The 27,745-nt window shown below is 48.3% G+C and overlaps 1 protein-coding gene across 1 annotated transcript; it reads left to right on the top strand.

The window, feature by feature from the left end:
- Positions 1-2: 2 nt before the first annotated feature.
- NT5DC2 (5'-nucleotidase domain containing 2) lies at positions 3-27,614 on the top strand (the record flags this gene model as incomplete). Its single annotated transcript, XM_035337886.1, has 14 exons — positions 3-195; positions 5,765-5,949; positions 6,740-6,814; positions 8,732-8,787; positions 10,544-10,637; positions 13,873-14,001; positions 18,574-18,634; positions 19,289-19,391; positions 19,888-19,989; positions 21,720-21,801; positions 25,540-25,626; positions 26,545-26,685; positions 26,926-26,990; positions 27,288-27,614. Coding segments are annotated over 14 exons (1,635 nt in total), but the record flags the coding sequence as incomplete, so codon positions are not given.
- Positions 27,615-27,745: the final 131 nt, after the last annotated feature.

Below are 27,745 nucleotides of genomic sequence, written 5' to 3'. Positions count from 1 at the left end.
CCTGCCGCCGCGGGAGCAGCCACGGCTCCGGGGACTGCGGCCGCGGGCAGCCCCGGGAGCCGGCGGCCGGCGGCAGAGCGCGGCGAGGAGCCGAGCCCGGCCCCGCGGCCGGCAGCCAGCCCGCGGCGGCAGAGGGGGCCGACACCAGGAGCTACCTGTGGGCCCGGTACCACGAGATGAAGAAGCTGGTGTACGGTAAGCGCCGCCTTAGGCTCTGAAACCTCCAGACAAAAGACTTCGTGCCGTTAAACACGAAGGCACACCGTTACGCTCCTTGGGGTGCAGCCGGTTCCGGTGCAGTTACCGCTCCGGACGCAGAATTCATCTCCAGGGTTAAACGCAAAATGGAGCTGGATGGCGGTGCCCGTGTGTTACCGAGCGGTCTCTTTGCAAACCTTCATGTTGAACACGAAGGGCGCCCTTTGTTTAAGTAACAGCTCCCCAAACCAAAATTTCAGGACTGTGCTGTTACTCAGGTCCTGTGAAGAAGAGGCATGAACAAAGCTGGCCCGAGTTGGGTTTAATTGTGGCTTTTGCAACTCAACCGAGTTGTGCCAGATGCGGCATCATCAGTCTTCTCTTTTGCTCTTGATTTCTTACTTTGATGTAAAAGTGAGTGTGGCTGGGCTATGGGCTGGAAAACGTTGTCACGCCTTTGATTCATCAGTACGGCGTTCAGATCCCAGTGATGCCACCTTCCAAAGCCAGGCAAAAAGGTGCTGCTGAGGTAAAACCTCCCATGGGTCGGCCCAGGAGACGCAATTCTTTTCATCCCACCCCGTGCCTTTTGCAAGACTGACCCTCGAGGCCAGACTTCATTGCATCTGAGAGTCTGAGAACGCTGCTCCCACTTGGTGTGCCCCCAGGACAAGGGTGGCTGTGTGTCAGTGGTGGGGTTGACCAGGACTTGGGGTGTTTTGATGATACCCGAAGTGTCGAGGAAGGCTGATAAGTCTCTGTTAGTAAGCAGCATCCAAAGTCCTGCCGTCTAGGAAACATCCCATCCCATCCTGAAACCCAGTGGATCTGGAAAGCAAGTGAAGGTTTGGCTGTGAGGAAATGTGTGTTTTTTCCTAGATCTTTTAAACGTAGCTAAAAATAAATCAGCTTTCCTGAGGAGCTTTTGAAAGAACTGTTAACTTCTTGCCTCCGCGTGGCGTTGAGTGGTTAAATGAGAGAACCGCTGAACGCAGCGAGAAGTTGGCAGTGCAGATGGTGAGAATTTGCTTGGGTTTTGGTAATGCTGAGGGCGTAGGTCAGAGGTAGTCCTTGCTGTTTTCCCTTTGTACAGACCGAGAAATGCCTTTGCAAGGCACGCTCAGCGGTGTGAGCCCATCGCCTTCAGGAGCGTGCAGAGAGAGGACGGCAGCTCTGCGTGGTCACTGCGCTGGTGACTGCCGTAGGGGAGAGGTGGCTTTTGCGGTCCGGCACGTTTTGATTCTGCTTGTGTTGCTAATCTCGAGCAGGCACAAAGATTTAAGGGGCTCAATCTCTACCAAGCCAGGAGGCAGCCTGGTTCTGCGATAAGGGGAGCCACGCGGATCGCTTGGGGAGTGTGCGTGTTCTGCAGGTCGTGGCACCTACTGGACTGCGCTGGGAACAGGAATGAGACGTAGCAGCCGGTACTGGAAGTTAACTTCCAGGTTCAGCTTTCCCTAACGTAAAGTACATTTTCTAGTAAAGAACTGCATAAAGAGCATCTGTCTAGTGCCTTTGTGAAGATTTAAAAATGTCATTTTGTAATAAAACAGTATTTTTTTAATATTGCATTTGATTTGTATAGGTTTTACTGGAGAGAAATCCCAAAGTATTTGGGCATAATGGCGTGAATTCGAGTTAGTGCTCCGGAGTAATTTTCAGCACTCTTTTAGTGCAGTTCTTCTGTAACTTAGTGCTCTGTAAATAATACTTCTGGCTGCCTAGGCAAAGCCTGTCCCCTTGGTTGAGGCGTCTCCTTGGGCTTTTTGGAGTGCTTTGCAGGAATTGCTGTGACTTGGTACAAAACAACACTTCAGAAGGGTAAAGAGGTGCATGGAAAGGAGAAAAACTGGCAGTTTGTCTCTAGAAAGCAAGTCCACGTGAGCAAAGGGAACTTTTGTTCATGGAGTGGAGGACAGCGGCCATCTACTTTTTGCTGTCGCTCTTTTCCTCATCAGTCTTACAGGGAAGGTCCTGCAGGCCTCGGGGTTAGGATGGCATGAGATGCTTTTTTTATGTGTTACTCTTCACTAATGCCGTGGATCTGAGGCTGAGGGAAAGCGAGTGCTTCCTGCTGCGCTGGCGGTGCCCCTGGGAGCTGAGGAGAATGCAGGACGTGTTTGGCACCTCCGACCGGGTTGTTTTTCAGATCAGAAGGGGCCGTGTGGAGTCCTGAAGTCTCTGACTGTCGCTCACAGTTAATTACCCACGTTTGTTTCCTTCTCTGCTGTCCTGTTGGGACTGAGAGCTACTGCCTGCGAAGAGGCACTTAGACTGCCACAAAGGTACTGCAACCGAAGCAGCTGCTCAGTGCCCCACAGAGATGTGTGTTTGCCTTGTGCCTACACCCTGCTGTAAAAAAGGCTCGTGTCCAAGCACGCTTCCTCGCGGTCTGCCTTTGCTGCTGGTTCCCTCGTGCCCGGTAGCTGGGAGCGAGCTGGACAGTGCCGAGCCGTGCGTACGCAGGGATATGCAGACACTTCCCTAAAACCCTTGGAGTTGCACATCGGAGCAAACTGTGCAAGTGCGCAGATTCCAGGGGGCTGCGTCAGCTGCAAGGGCTGGTTTTTCCCCTCCGGGCTCAGCTGTGCACACGCCAGTTCCCCCTGAGCTGCTACGTCCCGGGCGAAGTGCTGAGCGGGCAGTGACGGCTGCCACGCCGCCTGCCGCTCCTCTTCCCACCCAGGCGGAGGAAGTGGCTGGGATTGTCCTTTTTTAATAACCCAAACCGGTCTACGTTTTGTTTCTTCTTGCTGTAATTTATTGTGACTGCCCAGCGATCCCTCTTTACAGAGGAAAAGCAAAAGCTGTTGTGGAACAACAACAAAAAAGGCATTTCCCCCTCGCTGGGCTCTGGTGGGTGTCTGTTTGCTTTGACCCGCCGGTTGCCACACAAATCGAGGCAAAGATCCCGGGCTGACTACGTGCCGCGTGGGAACCGAGCTGCCGCGTCCGAGTCAGCAGCTCAGGGCTTGATGAAGCGCTCAGAATTTGTAACCTCCCAGCTGGTAATCTTAAAAAATAAATAATAATAAAAAAATAAATACACAAACAGAAAAACCCAAACACCTGGAAACGTGGTTTGTTAAGCCAGGCACGGAAGGGCTGTCACATGGAAAGCAATCCTGTGTGGGTTCTTCCCTGCAGTCATTTGAACGCGGGGATTTCCAGAGATGAGGACAGGCCCTGGAGGAGAAGACGGAGCACAGGGTGGCTCCTGCCGGGTGTCTGGCAGGGTGAAGAGGAAGAGCTGGCAGCTCCCTGCCCCTCGCATCGCCCCCAGGGCCGCAAGGAGACAGATACCTGCGTGGTGCTCCAGGAGGCGTGTGTGGGGAACCTGGTACACAGGAAGCTGTGTGCTAAAGCGTTTGGGCTAGCACATGCACATTTCTTTGGCCTTCATGATGTCAGTGAGAACATGCTGTTAAGTTAGTGACCAAATGTCTGAGTGGAGGAGAATTAGCCTGCCTGGAGGCTGTTGGAAAGCAACAGGGGCCCTGTACGTTGGAGGCGGGCAGGGAGGAGCATGACTTCATCCAGTGGGTCTACCAAAATGTGCTGTGAATCTTCGAGCAAGCAGCGAATGTTGGAAGAGCTCGATCTCTGTAGGGGCATGGTGGCAGCAAGTGGGGTGCGTTTGTCACTAAAAAGTGTGCTTTTGTTAGGAGGGGAAAGCGCTGCATATCGCACGGCAGTGCGATTAGGATTTTGTTTTCCTTGCAAAGAAGGAAAATAACAGCCTACAAATGGCAGCGTGGATTCAGGAAAAGATCTTCCCACAAGTTATCTGGAGGTGAGGGCAGGAAATGGAGGTCTGTTTGTTTATGGTGCAGAAAGCATTTATGATGAGAGGATGGAAGTTGTGATCATCTGAATCTTATTTACATTCTCTATCGTTTAAAGTCCCAGTGGAAAGCACTCTGATTGCATCCACTGTCCTCGGCCTCTTCCAGGAACTTTGCTGCCAGCAGTGACTGAAACGGGGCTCTCCTCGCTGTGTAGCCACGAGGTCGGCCCTCCTGCCCCAAACGCTGCCTTCTCTCCTGGTAATCCTCCTCTGGTGAAACACGTTTGAAGGCTGTAGGCAAGGGAGCTAGGAGAGAGGGCTGGGTGTGTTTTTGTAATGCATCTCTCCCCTGAAAAATAGCTAATGTTGCCATGTCTAAATCCTGTTTCTTTGGTCGCCTCTTTGGATTAGTGCTTGCAGATGTACGTTGGGCTTTTACCTAAAGCACCCTTTGTAAATTCTGTAATCGTTTTAGGCAAAGTCTAAAATGGGGATGGTTGGTATCACTTTCTAATATTTTTTTTGTTCTAGATTCAGATGAGACTTGGTTTTATAGCAAGGAAGCACTAAAGAACCAACCCAGGGATTCTTGCTAAAAGCCAAAAGTTCAGGTAGGAAGGGAAAAAAAAAAAAAACCCACCCGCTGATGCTGTGTAGGATCTGGAAAATGTCTGTGCTTTTCCTGTCATTCAAGGAGAAAATTACCTGTCTCCAGTGGGGGAGGAAATGTCTCCTCCTCCTCTCTGTCCGTCCGTGTGGATGTGAGTAGGGAACCTACTGCAGGGAACTGTTTTTATTGCTTTTTGTCGTCCTGCAATGGACAACTGTTGTGGAGTGGGAAGCCTAGAGAGGGTCTGTTCCTGCCCCTCCTATTGTGGTGTAGCTGAAGTGCTCGGCTCTCCGGAGTGGCTCTGAAAAGGACATCGAGGTTGTTCAGCTGCTGGCTCACTAAACCCCCTTTTGCCAGTGGTGTGCAAGCAGTGGTAATTGCAAGCAGTAACCCCTGTTTTGGAGTGACGAACAGCGTGCAGCTGAGCTGTTTCCACAGCTGCTTATCAGAGGAGAGCAGATAACTTACTGCTATCAGCATTACACGCTCCAAGAGCATAGCTTAATGGTGGTTTTCTTCCCTGTTTGTGTGTTTTTGTTGTTTGTTAGTTTTGCATTTTGTGTTGGTGTTTGTACAAAACTTTGTTTTATCCTGTCCATTATAATGAAAATAAAAATGCCCCAGCGGTACCTGAAGGATTCACAGAATCACGGGATCAAGTCTGGCTGCATCTGTGGGAAACAAATGCCAAAAGGCAGACCTCAGAATTCCCAATTTTCCTCAAGCAGGAGGGTTCTCCTGTTTGTGTTGCTCGTACTCGAAGTGAGGGGCACATGGTTTCCTGTGGATGCATCACAGCTGCCTTTCCCATCGGTGAGCCTGCTGAAAATGCAGTTGCTGTGAACTAGAAATTTGACACTTGAAATTTGCTGGTCAAAATTGGGTAGGCCAGAGCCCAAGCATGTTGTTTTGTGTCCTCCTGACACAGACGGTCAGTCTGACTGTTAAAATGGTTAGCACAATCGCCAGACACAGCCAGCGGTTTCACAGTGTCCTTTCTCACAGGGAGGGTTGTGTGTGGGGGCTAACTGGGGCAGGCTTTGCCTGCAGCACTGTGCTCCTTTGCTGCTGCAGTGTGGTGCTTCCTGCTGCTGCCAGGCCCAGAATGGAAAGTTGAAATTTTGGTCTTCCGCTCAGTTTCTCTAATCTTTCCCTTTCCCTCCTCTTAGATCTGCTTCCGCCAGGAGTCTGCAGTCTCCTCAACCCGGCCGCCATCTACGCTAACAATGAGATCAGCCTGGGCGACGTTGAGATATATGGCTTTGACTACGATTACACATTAGCACAGTATTCTAACTTACTGCACTCTATGATTTTCAACACTGCCAGAGACATCCTAATAGAACAGTTCAAGGTAATGATGTGCTAAGAATTTCTGTTCAGTACATCTCAGTGCTCTTTGCGACCCCCAGCCGTGCTTGTAAAATGTAGCGTTGTGCACATGTGGCAATGACTCGTTTTACTGAGGTAGATTTCACGTTTCGCAGTCTTGGATTGCAGAAGGTTTTGTCTGTATCTGGAATGATTTTGCAGTCGGACAATTTACCATGCTTTACATTCCTGAGGTTTTATAAGTATGGAGCAGGAGCCTTATTCTAAAGTATCTGTTCAGTTTTCCCTAACTATGGAAATCGTGCGCACAGAATTTCTGGTTCGGTGGTACACAAGGTGGATAAACGAGGTGTGGGTCAGCACTGAGGCTGTACAGGACTTGACCCGTGCAAGTTAATGTGTGTTACACTGCATAGTGTGTCCAGTAATAGCCACCTTTGCAAACAGGGTGTCTGCTCTGCACGTTTTCTTCTAGTCATGTCCATCTCCTTTTAGAGCGGCTCTGCGGTGCCAACTATTTGCCAAATGCATGCATTGAATAAGCTTACTAGAAGTCTCCTCACTGCCTGAGCAAATCTGTTAAGTTTTTGTTAGTCACCCTTAAATGAAAGGAACTATTATGGAGGCTCCTGATCCTTTGTCTTTCTCCACTCCCTTGCTTTGTTGAAGGGGCAAAACGAAATCCATATGTTCCTTAGTCAGTTTATGCCTGAGGTGAGAGGACTGGTAGGCCTAAGCCAGCTCAATAGGTGAAATAATTTTGTTGATAGCAATCCTTATGTCTCTTACGATGTTGCTATCTGCTTTCCCAGTATCCGGAAGGACTTGGGAAGTATGACTACATTCCAGGGTTTGCCATACGTGGACTTCACTATGATGTACAAAAGGTAAGCTGTACAAAGTTCAGCCTCCTGGGCTTTGTCTTCCGTTGTGTTTTGGTTTTAGTGGAAATGCTTTCCTTCACTGTTTACAATAACGTTGATCACCAGCCTATCAATGAAATACATAGTCCGGGTGCTTATGCCTTCTGCTCTGTAAGTGCTTCTTGCTTACAAACATCCCAAGGCGAAGGTGCCTTATGTTTGCGTAGCCTCTAGCAGACTGGGACATGCTAGCAAAGACCTCTGGTAAACAGCCTTGCCAATTTAAGTCAGTTATTTCCACAAGCTAATTAATTGAAAATTTAGCATGTTTGCATGATCATTTCTGACTTTTAGGAAATTAAAACAACAAACCTCAATCCTGCATCTCCAGCAAGTACTTGCCAGGAGCAGAGGCATTATGCCTTGCTCTAATAATAGCAATGACTTGTCAGGAGAGCCTTTAGGAAGCCTTCCCCACCCCCCACCCCGAATAATAGGACTGCCTGGAAAAAGATCCAAGCTACTTGAGATGCATGCTTCTTAGGAGCACAGAAAGCGCAAGCTTTAACCCTTTTTCAGTGCTTTGGACCCATTCCATGAAAGCCTGATGCCCAGTGATGTCACGCTGGCGTCCAGCCAGGCAGTCAGGTGGGAGAGCAGCAGAGAAAGTTGCTCCATTTTGCAGTAGCTTTTCTTATGTTGAGCTTTGAGCAAGTTCGGGGAGCAGGCAGTACACTCTGCAACGTGTGTGCTGCTCTCCAGTGGGGGGGGAGGGGGGGGGGAAGGAGAGAATGAAGAAAATACTTTGTAACAGAGTTTTCCCACGTCTTTTGTCCTAACTGAGGGGACAGAATGGCAGCAGATAGCTCGTGCCTCTGACTTTACAACGTAAGAAGTTAATCTGTGAGAAAATGAAGTTTCTTTCTGTTAAAATCTGTTGCCAGTATATCAGAGGAACACAGAGGTGACGAGCCTAGCCAGGCAAAGTACTCTTTGAGTGAGTAGAGGGTGAGAATTCTCTCTTGGGATCAGAGCTTCTAAAACACATGAAAACCTGGGTAGTGCCTGTCCAAGTCAATCCTTCAGCATATTTGCTTGCACTCCTCGCAAACTAGTGGGAGGTCTGCCTACAGTGTAACAAGCTGCACTGATGTGGTGTAGAGATAAAAGAATGTGCCTGCAGGTTGTGAATGCTCTGTGGAATCAATTACCTCACCCTATGGTAGGAACAGGACAAACAGTTTGGTGCTGCATCCTGCTTTTATTTGCAGAGTGATACCGGATTGGTGTGAGGCTGTTTTCTGTGCATTGAGAACTTGTATTATGGTTTCAGAAAGACGGATGGGCAAGAGATGTCTCACGAATAGGGGAGCCGGGTATGGAAACCTCAAAGAAAGCTCTACTGTTACTAGCCTGGCATGCTTGTGAGCATCTTCACTTAAATGTCAGTTAGGGAGGGCAAGAATTAACGTACAGCTGGGTACAGCTGCACTCTAAGTCAAGACTTGCCCCCTTAGTTCTGTTTAACATCAATGGGATGAGAAATTGATCTCTTATGCATGCAGAGCTCCCTTGGAATGTGTGTGCTTTTGGAAAGGAGATAAGAGGAGGCTGTCTGAGTCACAGAAACATTGTCCTCTCCCTTTCTTTTTTCAATTGTGTCCTTGTCCAGAAGCTGCATACCTGTCAGAGCGTAACAGGCAGCAGTGTTGCAGTTTATGGAAAGATGGTCTTTTGCTAGAGAGGCTTCTAAAAAGTCACAGCTTGGATCAGTTTGTGTAAAAGTGACCGGGGATTAAGTATAGCATAAAATACATAGATGTGGGGTGTTTGTGTTGAAATTTATTTTCTATATCCCATTTGTGTACAGCTTGAAAGTTCAATAAAATTTCACTGTAAACCTACTGGATTCTAACAGTAAATATCTATCCATTATCACAGAGTCTTCTGATGAAGATCGATGCTTTCCATTATGTCCAGCTTGGGACAGCATATAGGTCTGTCAGTTGTCAAAATCATTTTCTACACGCCTATATAGGCAGGTGTAGATTACTAAATCTGAGTAATCATGGTTCATGGTATATGGGCTTTTTTTTCTTTCTGTGCAAAGTATGGTCTTGTCTGGCTTATCCTGTTTCTACTTGCTTCAAGTGCTTACCTGGCATATAATTTCAGGGAGTTATTTTTCTCAAGGATTTCAAGCCAAGTGTAGGTGGGGAAGACCTGGAGCTTTTTGTAATGGTTAATGACACATCTGGTCGTGTACTGCGTGTAATGTCTGAGTTGCAGCTGCAGCGTGGCTGGGTTACTGTCTATGAGTAAACAGTGCAACTAGGGAAGGACTCCCCTGTACACAGTCTGCGTACGTGCCTGTCTTCTCCGAGCAGGAGCATATCCCAGCAGTATTATGCCTTGCCTCGTCACAGAGCTAAGAGGAGAGTGGTGTGATGTGCAAATAAGCAGTGCAGGCATGTCACTAAAGCAATGATGCATGAGAATCTGGGCTTAGTTTATGGCCTAGCTTGTCCTATTTTCCCATCTCCTCTGTTCTCCAAGGAGAGCTGGATGTGGTTTAGAATAACTGACTAAAAGAGCACAGAGCAAAGGGACTGCTTCCACGTGGTGCCTCCAAAAACTTGTGAGGCTGGAGGCAACTGGGAGAAGACCCTGCCCCAGTGCGAAGTGGGGTTGGTGTGTTAGAAGTAGTAAATCATAGATATCTGTAGCAAAGCTCCTATAAATCTGTGCTGTATTTCCTGAGCATGGAAGCCAATGGCTTTTTTTTTTTTTGAACTTAGCCCTTTTGCTGTTAAGTTTCAGTCGCAGTAAACACTCTAAGAATATTAAGAAAGGAATTTCATAATCAGAGAGAATTGGCTTCTTTGAGTGCTAGGTTTTTATTTGAGCGGAGAGAGGGTTGGTACTACCACATATTTTACTGCAGCTTTAGAAAGAGATTTTTAGTGAAAAATGCCTTTAAACTTTTTTTTTTTTTTCCTAGTGTCCTTTTGTAACTATTCTTCCTGAAGTGTCTTTTTCCTGAATGGTCCTTTGCTTTTGAGCAAAACTTAGGCAACTTTTAACTTCTTAGAGGCTCTACCTTGACAGAATAGGTAAGGAGAAAGTTGCTGACTGCTTGACTAAACAGCTATCACAAATTGTGCAAGAGGCAGAACCTGCAGAAGTCAGAAGGCTGAACGATAAGGACCATACAATTAGCCCTAGCTGTGGTTCTGGGGGGAAAACAGCGACCCCTGTTGAATGGTCTGTTAGTGAAGCACTCGTTTTGCTCAGGAAAACTGAATAGGTAGGAAATCTCTTTTTCAGGAAGCTTTTTTCTTTTCTTTTTTTTTCCCTACACCTTTGCATTTAATGGTGATAAACCTCATGGAAGCAACCTTGCCAAAACTACAGTTACCCAGTGCTGCCAAAGTCAGGCCAGGGGGCCTATTTGGTGGGGCAGTCCTGCCAGCAGACAGGGAAAACCTGTCTGAACTCTGCTGGAATGTGGATAAAGCCCCTCAACTAAGTTGAAGGAATGAACAAGGTATTTGGAAAATGTCTTGGGGAAAGTTTTATGTGAATCTTTAGAACTGTGGAGCTGTCTGGCTCTCTGGCTGTCTCTTCCATGCAAAAGAAATGTGTGAGTTTTAGAAATGACCCTGTCTGTCCCCGTCTTCCCTTTCTCTGCAGTTTGTAGCTCATTGCAGGCTGGTGATTACTGACGTACTGTTCCTGTTGTTTTGTGTCTAGGGGGCTCAAACCAGTGCCGGATGAGGAGGTAATCGAGCTCTACGGAGGTACCCAGCACATCCCTCTGTACCAGATGAGCGATTTCTACGGCAAGGTATTGTAAGCCCTTTACTGCCGTGAAGCAGCAACCCTTATCAGATAGGAAAAGTGTGAATTGTATGAACATGTAAAGGACTCCAGCCTCCCTTGCACTCTGAGAAGCGTGGTATCTGGTGAGCTGCTGTGTGTGCTTTTTGAGCAGCAGTGTGTGTTTTTGTACCAGTGGGAATTTGCCCCAGAGGTTATTTAGCAGTTTAGCATGTGAAAGACATCTGCAGAGCATTTCTGAACACCAGTGCTATTGGCCTAGAGCTGAATGGCTCTGGAGACTGATAGGGAGATGTTCCCTGCTTGTTCCTTTGCCAAATCCAGCTCCCAAGCTACCAGGGCAGCCTGCAGGGATGGTGTTTGCACTGAGTTGTGGGGGAGGGGGGTTGTGTGTGTACCAGCAGGGTGCTTGCAATGCCTTTAAGTCTTTGGGTCTGGGTAGGGTTTTTTCCTTTGTGAAAGTGATCCCTGCCGTATCTCTTCAGTGCACCTCATCCCTGATTGTTTTCTTTTTGAGGCAGAAAAGTTGTCACCATAAAAGACTGAAATTCTATCGGTAGGAACTGTGGAAATCTTTTGGTTGCCTGAGCAAGAGGAAGTTAGGAGAGATTTGTTTTCCTCAAGTGCCTAGTGTGGTGCTATGGGCAAGTGGGGCCATCCACATCCTTTTCCCCCAAGACTTGCTTTGTTTCTTGACCTTTGTTAGTTCAGTTGCCTATGGGGAAGCTGGAAGAAGGCAGGCTTCCTCTGGTAAATACCCCTTTGAGTCTGCTGTGTGAAGTCTTCAGCAATGTCACTTCTTGATTTTTCTCTCTCGGGAACAATTAATCTGAGCAGTTGCCTTCTGGATAAGTATATACACTGTTTGTAGCTCAGTGCTGATTCCAGTTTTCAAATAGAACATTTATGTTTAGAATTTGATATCTGTCTGTAATCTGCACTCGCTTATCCTTCTGCTCTGCAGCTTTCCTCACCCCTGGCAAACTCGGTAAGATTTAACCTTTATTTTTAATAAATACAAACATGCAATCTCCTTCAAGCTGTGACCAGGTGCTGGTGCCAAGGTGCCTTGATGTGTTTCCTTGTAAGTACCAAAGCAGCTAGGTGTTTTCTTCTGTTCTGTAGTTAGTGCTTGGCAGAGTCACGCTGTGCTTCCTCGAGTGATAATTCCAAAGGGACTCTGGGTTATAGTGAGGCAGAGGGTGCGAGAGCTGATGGACGTGCGCAGCTGTGGGAGGTTGACATCAGGAAGATACCCAGTCCTAGCTCTCTTCATAGCTTGCCAGACTGATCATTCCCGTGCATCCCTGCTGCAGGATCTCATTTGTTGGTTTTCCCTGTAAAAGGATGGAAGGGACCTTTGTCTCACTGCAGGGAGCCCATTCAATGCTGCAGGATAAAAAATGCATTGTAAAAGCAAAATGGGAAAGTATTTGAACAGCATTTTGTATGCAGATTCTGTCTTCCAGAGAACGACGTTACAGACAGATCACTATATAGAGCAAAGGAGGACCTGCTGAGTTCTATTCGCTTCTTTCCTCAGCAAAGTGCATTTGCTCAGTCTCTTCAAAATGACTTTGCATATTGCAAAATTCAGTGAAACATTTGGCCACAGAAATGGCCAAGGGATAGCAGTTTATTCTTTCCGAATCTCCTCTCCTAAAATGTAATGAACCCTATAAGCAAATAGGTGGATCCCAGGGAGAACAGAGGTCAGTACATAATGATGTTCTGATCCAGCAATGTCTGCTCAGTCTGTGCTGCTAACATATTAGTGGGAAAGCATCCGATTTAAGATGAGTGCTGGTGTCAGCAGGTGCAACTGGTGTGAAGTGATGCTTTTGTAGGGATCTTTGACCTTGTTCCCCTCGGTGTGCCATGCTGATGGAGCCACCTGGGTATGGGTAACAGGAACATCTGCTGTGAGGAATGCTCTGTGGCCAGTAACGTAGGCTCAGGTGAGGATCTCAGTGAGGTAGCATTTTTATTCGCGATTGCAATGGCGGGCATCCTGCAAACAGGAGTGCACCTACTAGTTCCATAACGCAGTTTATATACTTTAATTTTTGACCAGGACCCTCCCGTTTCCCCACTGATTGGGTAGTCCAGGTTCACAATCTATCCAACGCTTTAACGATAATACATGGCTTTCAGTTGTCAGCCAGTTATTTTTCAAATTTCTAGTGAGTTTTTACTCTGTGAAGTGATAATGTTTCTTTTCTTATCTGACTTGGCTTGACACACAGTGATTTTTGCTTAATTGTGCCAAGGAATCTGATTGTTATCTGCATTTTACAAGGTTGTTTGGTAAGTGGCCCAAACCAAAGGGTTTTCTCTTTGCTGTAGGTCAAGTTGTCTTGTGCTGGCTGGCTGGGAACTGTATAACCCTCAGCATAGTGACATAACTTTTGATCACAGCTTTTTTTGGTAACAGACCCCAGGCAAAATGCTGTTTGTTATTCCTTTGCCTTTTTGCATCTTCTTTCTTGATCCCAGTTTGTGTTGCCCCAATATTGCCTTTAGTTAGTGCTAGTTTTTTGTTCTACCCTTGCATTAGGCAGCGTGTGTTGTCTGTGTGCTCCACCGTGTGTACCCTCTGTGATCTCTTGGATGCTGCTTTGATGTCTGTCTTCACACAGCTATAATAAATGCCTGCTGATGTGGACCAGTATTATCCTAGAGACTTGCAACTGTTGGTCATGGATTGCTCAAAGCTCACATGTGTGGGCATGATGTGGCAGGATTGCCAGGCACCCCTGGTGACTGGGTTCACTTAGAGGTCTACTTTCCAAACTGCTTTTCACATACAACATCTTAATAACTGTTCCCTTGGCTGATCTGGCATTTCAGTGATGAAAAATGAAAAACTTGATTTCAGTTTACTGGTGAGACTCGCCAGATTCCTCTGCACAGGTGGTACATACTGAATAAACAAGCTATATTGTATTGGGTGGCCTCTCTGGAGCAAAACTTTGCTGTTAATCTGCTGCTAAGTTTATCGTTAGGCTAAGAAAATAGCAAATATATGGGAGAGATGCAGCCTTGCCTAATGCAAGGTGAGTTATTACTTGGTCTGGATGTAATTGTCTATTTCCACCTTAGTGTTTTTCTTAGCCCAGAACATCTTCCAAATGATACTGCATGAGGAGGGTTTGCTTTCTGCGTTTGCTTTTTCTTTTTTTTTCCTTAAGTTTTTTTTGTTGTTGTTGTTCAATTCATTTCCTTCATTTTTTGCTTTCCAGGGTCCTTCACTTAAGCAATTTATGGACATTTTTTCTCTTCCCGAAATGACGCTGCTTTCTTCAGTCATTGATTATTTCATAACTCACGGCATTGAGTTTGACCAGGTTCATCTTTACAAGGACATATCTGTAAGTAAAATGTCAGCTGCCTCATATCACGTCAGATTTGTGAGCAATTTTGCTTGTGAGCTTTGCAGTATCCAAACCTAAGGGTTACTGGTGAGTAGTCTAATATGACTGTGTTATTGCCCCTTTAAATCAGAGCATTGCCAGTGAATATTCAAAGCTGTGTTTTCAGAACATGTTAGGTATGTGATTGTGCTACAGATTTAGTGTTGTTGTACGTATCTTTTGCAGAAGTGCCTAGGCCAGTTAGGTTGAAGGTTCTTCCATGGGAAATATGCCACAAGGCTTGCGTAAATGTTTTCTGGTTCTGCAGAGTGGTATTCTCTGTTCTTCTGTTAATATCTCATGTTTCAAAGAGGCTTGTTCTGACCACATACCAGTTTGCTTTTTTAAGGATTTGTCACGAAAAACCTGCCCTTGCCAGTTCTGAAAATCCACCCCAAATTCCTGTGCATCCACAGAGTAGTCTGATCCTTTTGGAGTGTTCCTCTGTGCATGACTGTGGCTTTCAAAAGCCCATTTTTCCAAGGTGCGAGTGGTGCCCAACAGCTTCACGTCCTGCACTTGAGGGGTCTCTATACTGGATTGTCACCACTGAGGGAGTAGAGTACTGTCTGACTTCTTAGTTCTTGCCTCCAGCATTATGTAAGAGCTTGAGACTGCCGTCCTAGGTGACGTTTGTTGAGAGATGAGGTGTAGGCCCTGGTAGCCAAGGCCTTATTACATGCTTTTTTCCATGGAGTGGGATTTGGGGATTGTACCTCATGGGAACGTTATGCTCATCCTCCAGCAGCAGCCCATACATACACTGTCCAGGCTTCTTATGAGAGAAGTGCTGCATCCATGCTGCTGCTTTTGTAATAAGGATCCACCCTGTTAGCTTCACTGCAGTCAAGGATTACAGCTTGCGTTCTGACCTGCTGTTTGTGCTTGATAAGGGCACGCCAGCTAGTTTCCCGCAGGACCTGGACATGTTTGTAGGGTTGTAGTTGTTTTTTTTTGTTTTTCCTTTTGGGGTGGGGAAAATGAGAAGAGGGGACACAGCTGATTCCAGAGGTCTTCTGAGTCTTCTTTTGAGGTCAAAATGGACTTGTTCCTAGCTGAAGTCTTGAGAGCAGGCAGGTAGTTGCCGTAGCCTAATATAAAGTCAGTATAGGGCAAGGAGTGTGCTCAAGCCCTCAAGCTCCTGAGTGCTAATCTTGGCAATTGTCTTTGCATCCTTGCTGAGGGATGTGGTTGTTCCTGAAGGAGTGACTGAGGTAGGCAGAGAAATGAGGTGCAACAGAAAATCTGTGCCAATGCCTGAAATCTTTACTGAAAAGTTGGGAACTGGCCTGTGCTCATATCAGAGCAGTTTGTTTTTTTCTGGACAATGAGGATAAAAAAACCATTTCTGCAAAACTTATCTTTTTGCAGTGCAAGTGCAAAGAAAAGCTTTGTGGACGTGAGCACAGATCTTTTGCCTACACAGGCAGGTGTCAGTCTTTGCGTAACCCCGGTTGTTATTGCAATGCAGGCTCACAGTAGGTTAAGTAAGACATGTCTGAACCTGATGCTCTTCCGTACTTGTTGGTGGTAATCCTAATTGCAGTGCTGTGTGTTTGGGAGCAAATTGAGTGCTAGAGACACTGTACTGAGTCAAAAGGGCAGTCCCTGAGGCAGTGGTAAAGCCTGAAGCTGCCTTGTAAACCTGTAGTCCTGCTGCACCAGTTTGGCCGCTTCATCTTTAAAGTGAGAAAGCTTAAGCTGCTTTCCTCTGAAGGAATGTTTGTGCCCTGTTTGACACCTCCTAAGGCTATCAAGATTTTACCTGCAAAAAACTCAGTTTTCCCCTCTCCTTTTTCTTGTTATTATTCTTGGGGGGGAAGAGCACACTGGAATCTTTCTGCTCTGTAAATGTAGTTTTGACTCAAATCCCAGGCGTTGCTTGCTGTTAGTGCCAGTGCTGGTCAAGAGGAAGTTGTTTTCTTTTTAGTGCTCTTGCTCTTTTTTTCTGTCTCATAGCTCAATAGGGCAGTCTCTTGCTGAATGAGATGTGACCTCTGCCTTTTTTACCATTCAAATCCAAACTGTGGAAAGAGACTCCTAAACCTCTACCATACAGAGGCGCCTCTTCCTCCTTCATTGTCCCTCACCTAAACTGTAAACTCAGATTCTTTCCCTGCTTTGAAGGAAGTTATTTTGGGGTGACATGCATGTTTCACCAGCGCGGCATTGAGACCAGGTGGCTGTGTGGTGGGCGGTGTGTGTGAGAGTACTGTAGCAATGGCGGTGGTGAATGCAGTCTGAAGGGGTACCTCCTAAAGGAGTGCACTTAAGTGTAGCAGTGATTTAAGCATCCTGGGAAAGGCAGCCTGTCTAAATTGTCATGGATTAAGATGGTACCTTGAAAACTTGTGCAAACACTGCAAAATGTGTTGCTGCTCTGGAAATGGTCTTGTGTATCTGGCGTATCTCATTGGATTCAGAGTTGTGAAAAATCTCACTTGGGTGTGTCCAAAAATATGTTGCATCCTGGCCTCTGGCCTGGAAAATAGAGGATATTTGGATACCCTTAACAACATCTGTTTTCACTTGAAAATCATCTTGAAAAGTGGGCAGCTCCATTTTGGCAAAAAAAAAAATACCCTCCAGCACTCATCACAAATGCTTCTGTGCCCAGTGGCTACCTGGGGCTCAGACCGGTAGCCTCCCCTGGCTCATGGAAGCCCATAGGAAGTGCTTGCTTCTGCTGTTGTTAACTTCAGCCATGCTCCCACCCTTTGGATCACATTTGGCGGAGCTTCCACAGGCATAAGGAAGGAAGTAAAGCTAGCTAAGGTCTGAGCCACAGAGGTTTGGGGGCAGTAAACAGTTCTGGAGTTATGCAGTCTTGATTGCCTTGGTAACAGTGCATAAATATGTGCTGCTTTTCAGGAGCAGAAAGGAAGCAGTGTTTTCATAGAATCATAGAATATCCTGAGTTGAAAGAGACCCACAAGGATTGTGAATTCCAGCTGCTGGCTCCACACAGGACCACCAAAAACCAGACCTGATGGCTGTGAGCGCTGTCTAAACACTCCTTGAACTCCAGCAGCTCGGTGCCGTGCCCACTGCCCTGGGCAGCCTGTCCCAGGGCCCGACCTCCTCTGGATGCAGAACCTTTCCCTAACCCCCAGCCTGACCCGCCTCTGTCCCAGCTCCATGCCATCCCCTCGGGTCCTGTCGCTGTCCCCAGAGAGCAGAGCTCAGCACCTGCCCCTCTGCTCCCCTCGTGAGGGAGCTGCAGGCTGCCATGAGGCCTCCCCTCAGCCTGCTCTACTCTGGACTGAACAACCCCAGGGCCCTCAGCCGCTCCTCATGCATGTTGTCCTCTAGACCCTTCACCATTTTTGTAGCCCTCCGTTGGACATTTTCTAACAGTTTGATGTCCTTCCCATATTGTGGCGCCCAAACAGGTGAAGCCGCACCAGCGGAGCATAGCAAGACAATCCCTCCCTCTGCCGGCCCTGCGTGCCTCAGACACCCAGGGCAGGGCTGGCCACCTGGCTTCCCGGCCATACTGACAAGCAGAACTCCAGGTCCCCTTTCCCCGCTCTTCAGCCTCTTGGCCCCCTCTCTGTGTAGCCAGGGGTGCCACGTCCCAGGTGCAGAATCCAGCACTAGGTCTTGTTAAATTTCATGCAGTTAGTGATTGCCCAGCCCTCTGATCTGTCAAGATCTCTCTGCAAGGCCTCTCCACCCTTAAGGAGTCAGCAGCTCCTCCAAATTTAGTATCACATGCAAATTTAATTAGTATGCATTCAAGTCCTTTATCCAGATCACTTATGAAAGCATTGACGAAAACTGACCCCAAAATAGAGCCCTGGGGAACCCCACCAGTGACTGGCTGTCAGCCTGATGTAACCCCATTTACTACAACCCTGTGAGCCTGACCCATCAGCCGATTGTTCATCCACCTTATTATGTACTTGACTAGCTGAAAAGTGAATGTTTTGTCCAGAAAGATACTGTGAGAGAGAGTACTGAAAGCTTTGCTGAAATACAAAAAGATTACACTGACTGCCTTCCCTTGGTCAATTAGGTGGGTAGCCTTGTCATAAAAGAAAATTAATTTCATTAAATAGGGCTTTCCCCTTGTGAGCCTGTTGGCTGTGACCAATGACTGCATTGGCTTTCAAGTGGTTTCCAATAACTCCCAGAATCTTCTCCATAACTTTACCAGGCACCAAAGTGAGGCTGACGGGCCTGTAATTACCAAGGTTGTCTTTGTTTCCTTTCCTGACAACTGGGACAACACTTGCCAGCTTCCAGTTGACTGGGATCTCTCCAGATTCCCAAGACCAGCCAGATAGGTTTTGAGGTTTTTCTCTTTATCCTGTGTCAGCTTGACTAATCACTGTGCTCTTTTCAGCATGTCAGTGAGCCTTGCTGTACAAGTCCTCCGCTTCGTGTCAATGTAGCATTTGTTCATTCAACAAGAAGAGGGGATGTGTCATTACTGTATTGCTCCTCGGTGGTGGCGATAGACTTGCATGTTGGGAAGCAGAAATGCTATTTGTAAAACTGAAACTTTTTCCCTATCCTTTCCTTTAGGATGCTATTAGAGATGTGCATGTGAAAGGAGTGATGTACAAATGGATTGAAAAAGATATGGGTGAGTATGGTCAGAGCTCTGGTGCCAGATCTATTTGTGTGTCTTATACTATGGGGCATTCTGCATAGGATTGCTGCACAGGTCCTACCCTAAGTCACAGAAGTGAGGTAGACATAGAAATGAATAAAATACTTGCTTATGGGTAGAGTGGCATTGAGGACCAGGTTATATTTAGGGTCTGATGGAGGATCTGTTTTAATGGAAAAAAAGAGCTACCTCATTGCTTGTGTTTCTGTTTTCCTTCTGCCTTTAAGTGAGGGGTGTCAGTCCTTGTCATGGTGTGAATGTGCAAAGGCACCGTCTAGGAGGACTAGCAAGGCTTCCATTCAGAGGAAAGAAAGATCCTGGTAGGAACATGGCCTAGAATGGCTGTGCCTGCTCAGTGTGACAGTTTGGGATCAACCTTCTTCATTGCCAGCCTTTTCAGTTCCTCAGTCTTTTTCATCCCTCTAGGTGGGATTGATGAGGATGAGGAAGGCCACTTTATCACCGTAGTGGTTCACTACCTGCCCTACCTGAGATGGATCTAGCTCAGTCCTTTTGCAGCCATATTGGTATAGGGGCTAGGTTTTAGTTTTATTTATTTATTTTAAGAAATGTGGTCATGATCTATGCCAAAATTTCTTGATTCTTGTCTGTTTTATTCCAATATAGAACAGTATATTCTGCACGGTGACGAAATCTATGCTGTCCTAAACCGACTGGTGAACCACAAGAAGAAACTCTTCCTCATTACAAACAGTCCCTTTAGCTTTGTGTGAGTACCATTATTGCCCGCTGATGCATCACCGCAGCACAGCAAGAGCTTTGCAGCGTGGTCTCTCCTCTGAGCATCTGAAAGTTGTACAGTAGTGAGTTTTGTGGCAATAGTGGTGAGAGCACTCTGGAGGAACCAGTTGTGGTGAACATTGCACCCCACTTTCTATACCACCAACTTTCACGTCTTGGAGAAGCTACAAGTCTGTGACTGGCCACAATATTACAGAACTGCCACTTTCAAACTCTGGCAGCTGTGCCGCATCACAGACTTCTCTGGACTTCCTCTGGTAGAGAGAAAGGGTGAGACACCTGGAAATGGTCAAAGTGCTACATCAATCCTCCATGCAATCAGTGGCACCCTAGTGGCGCTCAGTAATCTCTGTGCTTTTTTTCTTTGTTGCTGAAATGAGAACAGTTTTAGGACAGACTGTTGTGAAGATGCAATGTTGGCTGAAAAGGGTTGCATTAACATTGCTGTTCCTTTTTTCCCCTAGGGACAAAGGAATGAAACACATGGTTGGCAAGAACTGGCGGGACTTATTTGACATGGTCATTGTGCAAGCCGACAAACCCAATTTCTTCACTGATCGGCGGAAGTATGTGTCCTAAGGCAATACTGCAGTGCTGCATGTGGGCCTGAGGTTTTTGGCCCCAGTACCTGGAGTGAATGGCTCCTCTTACCTTCCCGGAGTGCTTTATAGTTCCCCAAGTATAATTTGGATCCACTACATATCCAGCCTTCCATTGTCATTTCAGATACTCTCTGAGGCTTTCATCTTAGTCAACAAAAAATGACTTGTCTGGGAATAAGTAGATTACATGGGTAATGCCGTGGTTTTAAAACTAGCTATCCTAAGCTTCAACGTCTTTTTTTTGTGGCCTGGGCTTAACTAGATTTTTAGGGGTGTGAGTGCACTTAAATCTTTAGAAAGAAAAGAAGTGGAATGGTATGTATGACAGCTGGCTGTTTCTTGGCACTAGGCCTTGAGAGTGTGCCAAAATCTTTCCTTCTCCAGTTCCTGAAAGCAAATATCTGTGGTTTTAGTTAGTGGATATATGCTGCTTTGTAATCAGCAGCTCTGGAAGTCTTTGTACGTGGCAGCTGGGTTTTGTGGTCAGTTAAGAGCTGCCAAGGGGCTGGCTGATAGGCAGGTTGCTATCCTCACTTTACTCTTTTGTTTATTAGTTTGGGGAACTTGTATCTGCTTTGTTGCCTCAATTTACAACTGGCCAGGAACTACTGTATTTGGCCCTTCAGGGAGAGGACTGCTGTTTTCTCCTGTATTTTCTTCGCCCACCTCCCAGGCCACTACCATAAGCAGGAGTAAATCTATGATATGCTTTTAAAACTCGTGCTGACCAGTAAGTGTTTTGGGGATGTGGGTGAAATGTCATAGAGACGTGGCCTGGCGTGACGATGATCTGGTCCTCTAGGACTTAAAGCATGTGGCTGCATGGTGCCTAAGGTCCACTCACATCATAAGCCAGGGGAAGGACAGGGACATTCACCCAAGGTGAGGGGAAGCTTCCTGGTGGTGAGCTGTAGTCAACTGTGGAGTGCTTTCTCCGAGGGGAAATGCAGGTGTGCCCTGGAGATCACTTGTGCTCTGGGAGGCCTCTAGCCCGGGCTGTAGAGTTTGTGGTGGGAGGCTGGATTCCTTCTGCCCTACAGTAGCTCAGGATTGTACAGTGCTTCTGGATGAGGCTGCGCTATGCTCTCAGCAGGAGCAGCTTGATATGAAGTTTTTGGTCCCGAAGCTCGCAGTTTGGGCCTCCTGTTCCAAGAGGAACTAACACTCTGTTCAAGCATAGAAGTTCATGGTGATCTAGTAACTTAAGCCTTGATTTGTTTCTTCTGTCCAAGTGGAAGGTAATCAGGCAAGCCCTCAGGAGCAACAGTGGGCACCTCAGGACAGCTGCCAAGATCAGCATGGAGACTGTTTCCCATCCACTCTGCAGACTGCTTTATCCCATGAGGACATTCCAATCTCTGCTGTGCTGGGGGTGGCCTGGCTGGAACAGGACACAAAGCATTTCAGGACAAAGCCTTGGCCTTAGAGCTTCAGAGGAAGTCTTGTTTTAGTATTGGGTATTAACCATTGGCATAAAACGATTGCAGTCAATGGAAGCAGTCTGAAAAGATATTTCCCTCTCACACTTTCTTCCTGAGAAGAGTGCAGAAGGCCCCGAAGGTCACTTCTCATATAGTGTTTTTATTATGAGTTGTTATATAGATAAACAAGTTTTCCAATTTGAATGTTGTAGTCACTGGGTAACAACCATTAAAAATCAAAAGAAGTTGATATCTCCCCTCTTTTTTTTCCAGACCTTTTCGAAAACTGGATGATAATGGCTCGCTGCAGTGGGACAAAATAAACCAGCTGGAGAAAGGAAAGATCTACAAAGAGGTAAAGTGACCTGGGCGTGTAAGGGATATGAAGCAAGAGTCTGGGGACTCATAATACGCCTGCAGTTTGGGAAGTCTCTGGAAAAGCCTGAAAATAGTGAGAAAACAGGAAAATCTGCTTAGTCATGGTGGGGGGAAAATGACGGCCACTTCTGTAGATCACTTGCAGATGTTTGAAAAGGGAAAAACAGATCCTTGAAAAGTTAAAGAGCACTTGCAAGGAGACATGCTCTAGGCTTTGTGCTGTGCTGGCTGGTGGCCGTGAGAGAAGCCTTCTGGCCGTGTACAGGGGGGGTTTGCTTGGCCTGTATGGTATTGTTCCCCAAATGCTTTCAGCATGTCTCATGGCATGTGGAGCAATAGCCTTGGGATTTGCAAGCTTCTGAAAAGTCTTTTCAGCTCCTGCCGGGATGTGCACATTAAGATAAGGTGTCTTTTGGTATCTCAGAAAGCCCTGCCGAGGTGCGTTGTGCCTGTCAGTGTATGATAAACTGACCTCTGAGCATGGTGGGAGATGGATCGTGCCAGGTGTGGGAAAGGCTGCGCTCCCAGCAGTCACAGCTTTTCAGTTGCAGGAGGCAGAGCTGAAATAAGGTGTGAGAGAGCTGGTAGGAAAACTTTTTGTCTGCAGCTCTGAAACGGTTTCCTGTGTAGCTCTGTGTGGGTGGTGCTTCAGAAAGGTGTATAACTGGAGTGATGTATTCCACCCAGCCCAGCTGCTCTTTGTGTCGGAGATGGAGGGTTTCCCAGGGCAGGGGAAAAGGGCAGAGCTGGGCAGTTATCCTAGGGTGTTGGGTGCTTGCTTTTCTGCCCAGGATGACCTGTGCTGAGTTCTCTCTGCCAGGCTGAGTTTCTCCTCACTGCTGCCCAGTCTGTGTGAAAAGGGGAAGCAGGAGAACATCCTCTGCATGCGTAGCAGGGTTCAGACCCAGTGGACGCCCCCTGCCCTGTGAACGTCACCCTAGGAGCTCTGTTCTGACATCGCCCAGGGTAGCCAATAGCTGCATTTTTTCCCGTGGCTTTTCTTATGTCCCAGTCCTGAAACCTTTGTCCTGGAGGGGGTCCCAAGAGTGTGCTAGTCCAGAACTGTCTGCAATCTGATGCGTATGCAGAAGTCTTCCACATCTCACTTCAAATCGTTTTGCGTAAGATTGGAAAAGGTGGCAGGAGCTAACAAAGCTGTAAAAGACTGCCTAGCACTTTTAGGAATGTCTTTATAAGTGAGGAGAGGTTTTGCATTGAGGTGTCTTCTGGGGTAGGGAATGAATTAAAAAGGGTGATCAAAAAGGGTACAAAGTCATGCTCCCCTCTTTCTCCACTTCCTGAAAGACAAGCGTGTCCAAAGGAATGGGCTCTGGTGAACTTGCTGCCTTGGGGTGTTCTAGCAGCTGGTCTGTCCCCCGAGAAAAAGCGGCCTCTGGCTTTAGGACGGTTTGTTCCTGGTTATGTGAGCTGTGGGATCCCACGGGAAGAATCTATTAGTGAGGTTGCAGTCAAGTAGCTGGGACCTGACCTGCGGTAGAAAAGTAGGTCATGTCCTTGGGCAGTGCTGCTCAGAAGCCTCTGGCCTGTCCAGCGGGTCTGTCAAAGCGCTCCGCTGTGGTCCCATCCTCTGCCAAGAGCCAGGAGCTGGGAACATGCAAGCAGAGCTCATAGAAAGTCTCTCTCCCATGTGCAAACATTCTCACTGGGTTAGCAACTCCCTCAGAATAGAAGGTGCACCTCATCTATGCTGAATTAAATTCTGCTCTTGACCACCTACATCTTGTGGCCGGGGTTGCTCAACCAGCTGAGTGCTGCGTTGGGGAATGGAAAAAGGGAGGGAGGGAGGGAGATGGGATTTTGGGGTCCTCTGTGGTCCTCCCCCACCACCTCATTCATCCAATGGCATCAAGGTTGTTGCCCAAATGTGTTTCTCAGGATGTGACAGAGTGCATCCTGGTCATTGTCCATCCTGTCTCCAGCATTTATGGCTTCCATCACGATATGCTTTCTGGCAAGCGTTAGAGACCGTGGACCTTGCTGTGCTAGGATGTTGCTGCAGACTCCTAAGCTGACCTCTTCCTGTCCCCTGATGTGCAGCTGTGTGGCAGTTGTGCTGTGGGTGTCCTGCATGGGCAGGATCTCGGGGGCTTGTATTTTATGATAGAGAGAGGGAAGTTCAAGTGATACGGTCCTCTAATCCAGCCTGTGGTCGCCCTCCTTTCTGGAAACTGTAAACTGGCTGAAGGGAAGAAGCCAGAGGGTTGTGGTTAAATGGGATGGAGTCAAGTTAGAGTCCTGTATCTAGTGGAGTCCCTCATGGGTCCATACTGGGACCAGTGTTCAATATATTCATCAGTGACTTGGATGAGGGAATGGAGTGTGCTGTCAGCAAGTTTGCTGGTGACACACGACTGGGAGGAGGGGCTGGCAGGCGGGAAGGCTGTGCTGCCATCCAGAGGGACCTCCACGGGCTGGAGAATTGGGTGGGGAGAAACTTAATGAAATATAACGAAATATAAAGAGTCCTGCATCTGGGCAAGAACAGCCCCAGCCACCAGTGTAAGTTGGGGACTGCCCTGCTGGAAAGTAGCGAAGGGGAGAGGGACCTGGGGGTCCTGGTGGACAGCGGGATGACCATGAGGCAGCACTGTGCCCTTGTGGCCAAGAAGGCCGGTGGCATCCTGGGGTGTATCGGAAGGGCTGTGGGTAGTAGGTCGAGAGAGGTTCTCCTCCCTCTCTACTCTGCCCTGGTGAGACCACATCTAGAATATTGTGTCCAGTTCTGGGCCCCTCAGCTCAAGGACAGGGAACTGCTTCAGCGAGTCCAGTGCAGAGCCATGAGGGTGATTAAGGGAGTGGAGCATCACGAGGAAGGGCTGAGGGAGCTGGGTCTCTTTAGCTTGGAGAAGAGGAGACTGAGGGGTGACCTTATTAACGTTTATAGATATGTGTGAGTGTCAGGAGGATGGGGCCAGGCTCTTCTCTGTGACACCCAGTGACAGGACAAGGGGCAGTGGGTGCAAGCTGGAACATAGGAGGTTCCGCTGAAATATGAGAAGAAACTTTTTTCCAGTGTGGGTGACAGAGCACTGGAACAGGCTGCCCGGGGGCTGTGGGGTCTCCTCTGGAGATGTTCAAAACCTGCCTGGACGCATTCCTATGTGACCTGATCTAGGTGTTCCTGCTCCGGCAGGGTGATTGGACTAGGTGATCTTTCAAGGTCCCTTCCAATCCCTCACATTGTGTGATTCTGTGCATCCTGTGAGGTGAAATCCTCATTATCTGAGCCCAGCAACTGCTACCCCCAGAATACTCAGGCTTCCTTCTGTCCAGCAGTCAGGCCTTTCTCATGTAGGTGTCCTTCACTTTTGGTCTCTAAGCTGCCTCCTTCTGTTGCCTCCTGGTCCGTGCAGTCCCCTTGACTTGTGCCCTAGTGCACACAACTTCCCCTTGCCAGGGCTATAAGGAACTTCTGGCTTTTTTCTGTAGCCTGAGGAGGGCTGAGGGATACGCAGGGAGGTTGTTACATGGGGACAGAAGTGAGATAAGATGGAGAAGGATAGAAACCTGTGGGTTTGGAAGGTAAGGGAGTGAGCAGGTTGACATCTCAAGAGAGTGCTCGCATCAGCGTGCCGTGGTACAGTGGCACATCCAGTTGCACAGACAGTGCTGCCGAGGTGGCTGCCCGGTACCAGGCAGTGAGGATGAAGGTGTTCGGCCCGTACCCACATTTCTGTCCTCCTCTTCCTTGCAGGGTAATCTCTTTGACTTTCTGAGGCTGACAGGTTGGCGTGGATCTAAGGTGCTCTACTTTGGCGACCATTTGTACAGCGACCTTGCGGTGAGTAAAAAGCGCTCTCTTTGCTCTCAGTGCTGCTTCTGGGTGATCCCGAGCAGGGCTTGAAGTGATGAGCACTGTGGTGCATCAGAAGGGATCTGTCTGCGTCTGGGCTGAGGACTGAGGACAGTTGGTCATCCAGGAGGCGTGTGTTGCCAGACTTCTGCGCCTCTGTCACGACTGTGCGTTTTGGAGGAAAACCTTGTTGCTGGCCTGGCAAGCCTGGGTCATCCCAGATTGTCTAAAGGGAGGGAGCTGATGTGGGGGGGAAAAGACTACCTGCAGAGAATAGCAAGGCTGGAGCAAGCTTGTTGGAGCCCTGCCGAAGTAGGGGGAGAAGCAGTACAACCAAATTAGCTCCCGTGGTAAGAGGAGAGCGTGAGCGAGACAGTGCTGTGGTGCTGCGGAAGGAGGAGGTAGTGCTGTGGCTGGTGAGGGGTAGGAGAAGGCTGAGGAGGGGTGCAGTGAGGTGGCAGCAAGCCTGCGCGGCTGTTGTGGTTGTGTTGGTCTGTAAGGCAGTGCCCTACGCTGAGTGCTCGTGTCTCGGGCATACAGTGCTTGGTGTTCTGCAGGCTGTGGCTTTTGGGACCCTTACAGGACATCAGCATCCTCACTCTGCTGTCACACAGAAGCAAACGGTGGAGAAAGGGCTCCTGAGGTACTTGTGGTTAAAGAAAGAGCAACTGCTGGTCTGTGAACTTGAGAGCAGTTCATGTGTTTCCCTCATGTCTGGATGCTTCATGCAGCTGATCCTGGTGCCTGGGAGATGGGTGTTACTGGCAGGACCCAAACCAGACTGCTAGAATGCCTGTCCCCTGAGGATCTGCGATGGGAACAGACCACTCTTCTAGGAATTAGGGTTGTATTTAGCTTTCAGTCTTCTTTTTGAACTTGTGGTTGTTTTTTCACCCTGACCTCTAGGACCTCATGCTGCGTCACGGCTGGAGGACTGGAGCCATAGTCCCTGAACTGGAGACGGAGATTCGGATCATAAACACGGAGCAGTACATGCACTCCCTGACCTGGCAGCAGGCTCTGACGGGGCTGCTGGAGAGAATGCAGGTAAAGAGCTCCTGTCTGAGCGGGACGGGCAGCATGCTTTCTGTGTCTGAAACTTGGGCTTAGTGTGGGAATCAGAGGGTATATTATTTTGCCTATGTTTTCAAAAAGCATCTTGTTCTGCACAAAGGAAGGTAGTGCAGAGGCCCTGTGGGGTTAGGAGTTATGGTAGACACTGGGGGGACCTGAGGTGTGGCTCACAGGACTGACGTAACCTGGTGCTTGCTGCTGTTGTCTTTGCAGATGTATCAGGACGCGGAGTCGAAGCAGGTACTGCTGGAGTGGATGAAGGAGCGACAGGAAATCAGGTGAGTGACTGCCCTGCTTGCTCATGAGCTCTCGGAGGCTCCCAGGTCTGCACTGGGTCTGTTTGGTAACCCATTCTGGGGAAAGTGGTGCTGCAGCTGGTGGCCTGCACCACCTCCCTGGTGCCCTGTGCAGTGGTGCCATCCTGCAGCCTGAGAGGTTGGACAGGGCGGATGCAGGGTGGGAAAGGGGAGGTGGTGTCAGCCTGTGCACGGAGGGAATGGTTCAGCAGGCCCTACTGGGCAGGGAGCAAGCCTAATAAGTGCCTTCTGCCTACAGCTGTCTCTTCTTTCTCTCAGGTCACTTACAAAGAACCTGTTTAACCCCCAGTTTGGAAGCATCTTCCGCACCTTCCACAACCCCACGTACTTCTCCCGCCGCCTGGTGCGCTTCTCCGATATCTACATGGCGTCCATCAGCTGCCTGCTGAACTACGACGTGAACTTCACCTTCTACCCCCGGCGCACCCCTCTGCAGCACGAGGCTCCGCTCTGGATGGACCAGCTGTGCACGGGCTGCATGAAAACCCCCTTTCTGGAGGAGATGGTGCACATTCGGTGAAGGGCCGGGTGGTTTGGGGCCAGCAGCACCTCTCCGTCTACCACTAAAGGGCGTTTGACACTGCTGCAGCTGTGTGGGTGTGTTTATTCCCCCCCCTACCTGGTTCCATCCCGCTCCCTGTGGTGCTTTGGGGCCTGAGGGAGCGGTGGGGAAGCCCGTAGGGGCAGGGGGGAGGGAGAGGAGGCAGCGCTGGGGG

This window comes from Oxyura jamaicensis, chromosome 12, assembly GCF_011077185.1.
Source record: "Oxyura jamaicensis isolate SHBP4307 breed ruddy duck chromosome 12, BPBGC_Ojam_1.0, whole genome shotgun sequence".
Lineage (NCBI taxonomy): Eukaryota > Metazoa > Chordata > Aves > Anseriformes > Anatidae > Oxyura > Oxyura jamaicensis.
This window is presented reverse-complemented; position numbering and strand designations above follow the sequence as displayed.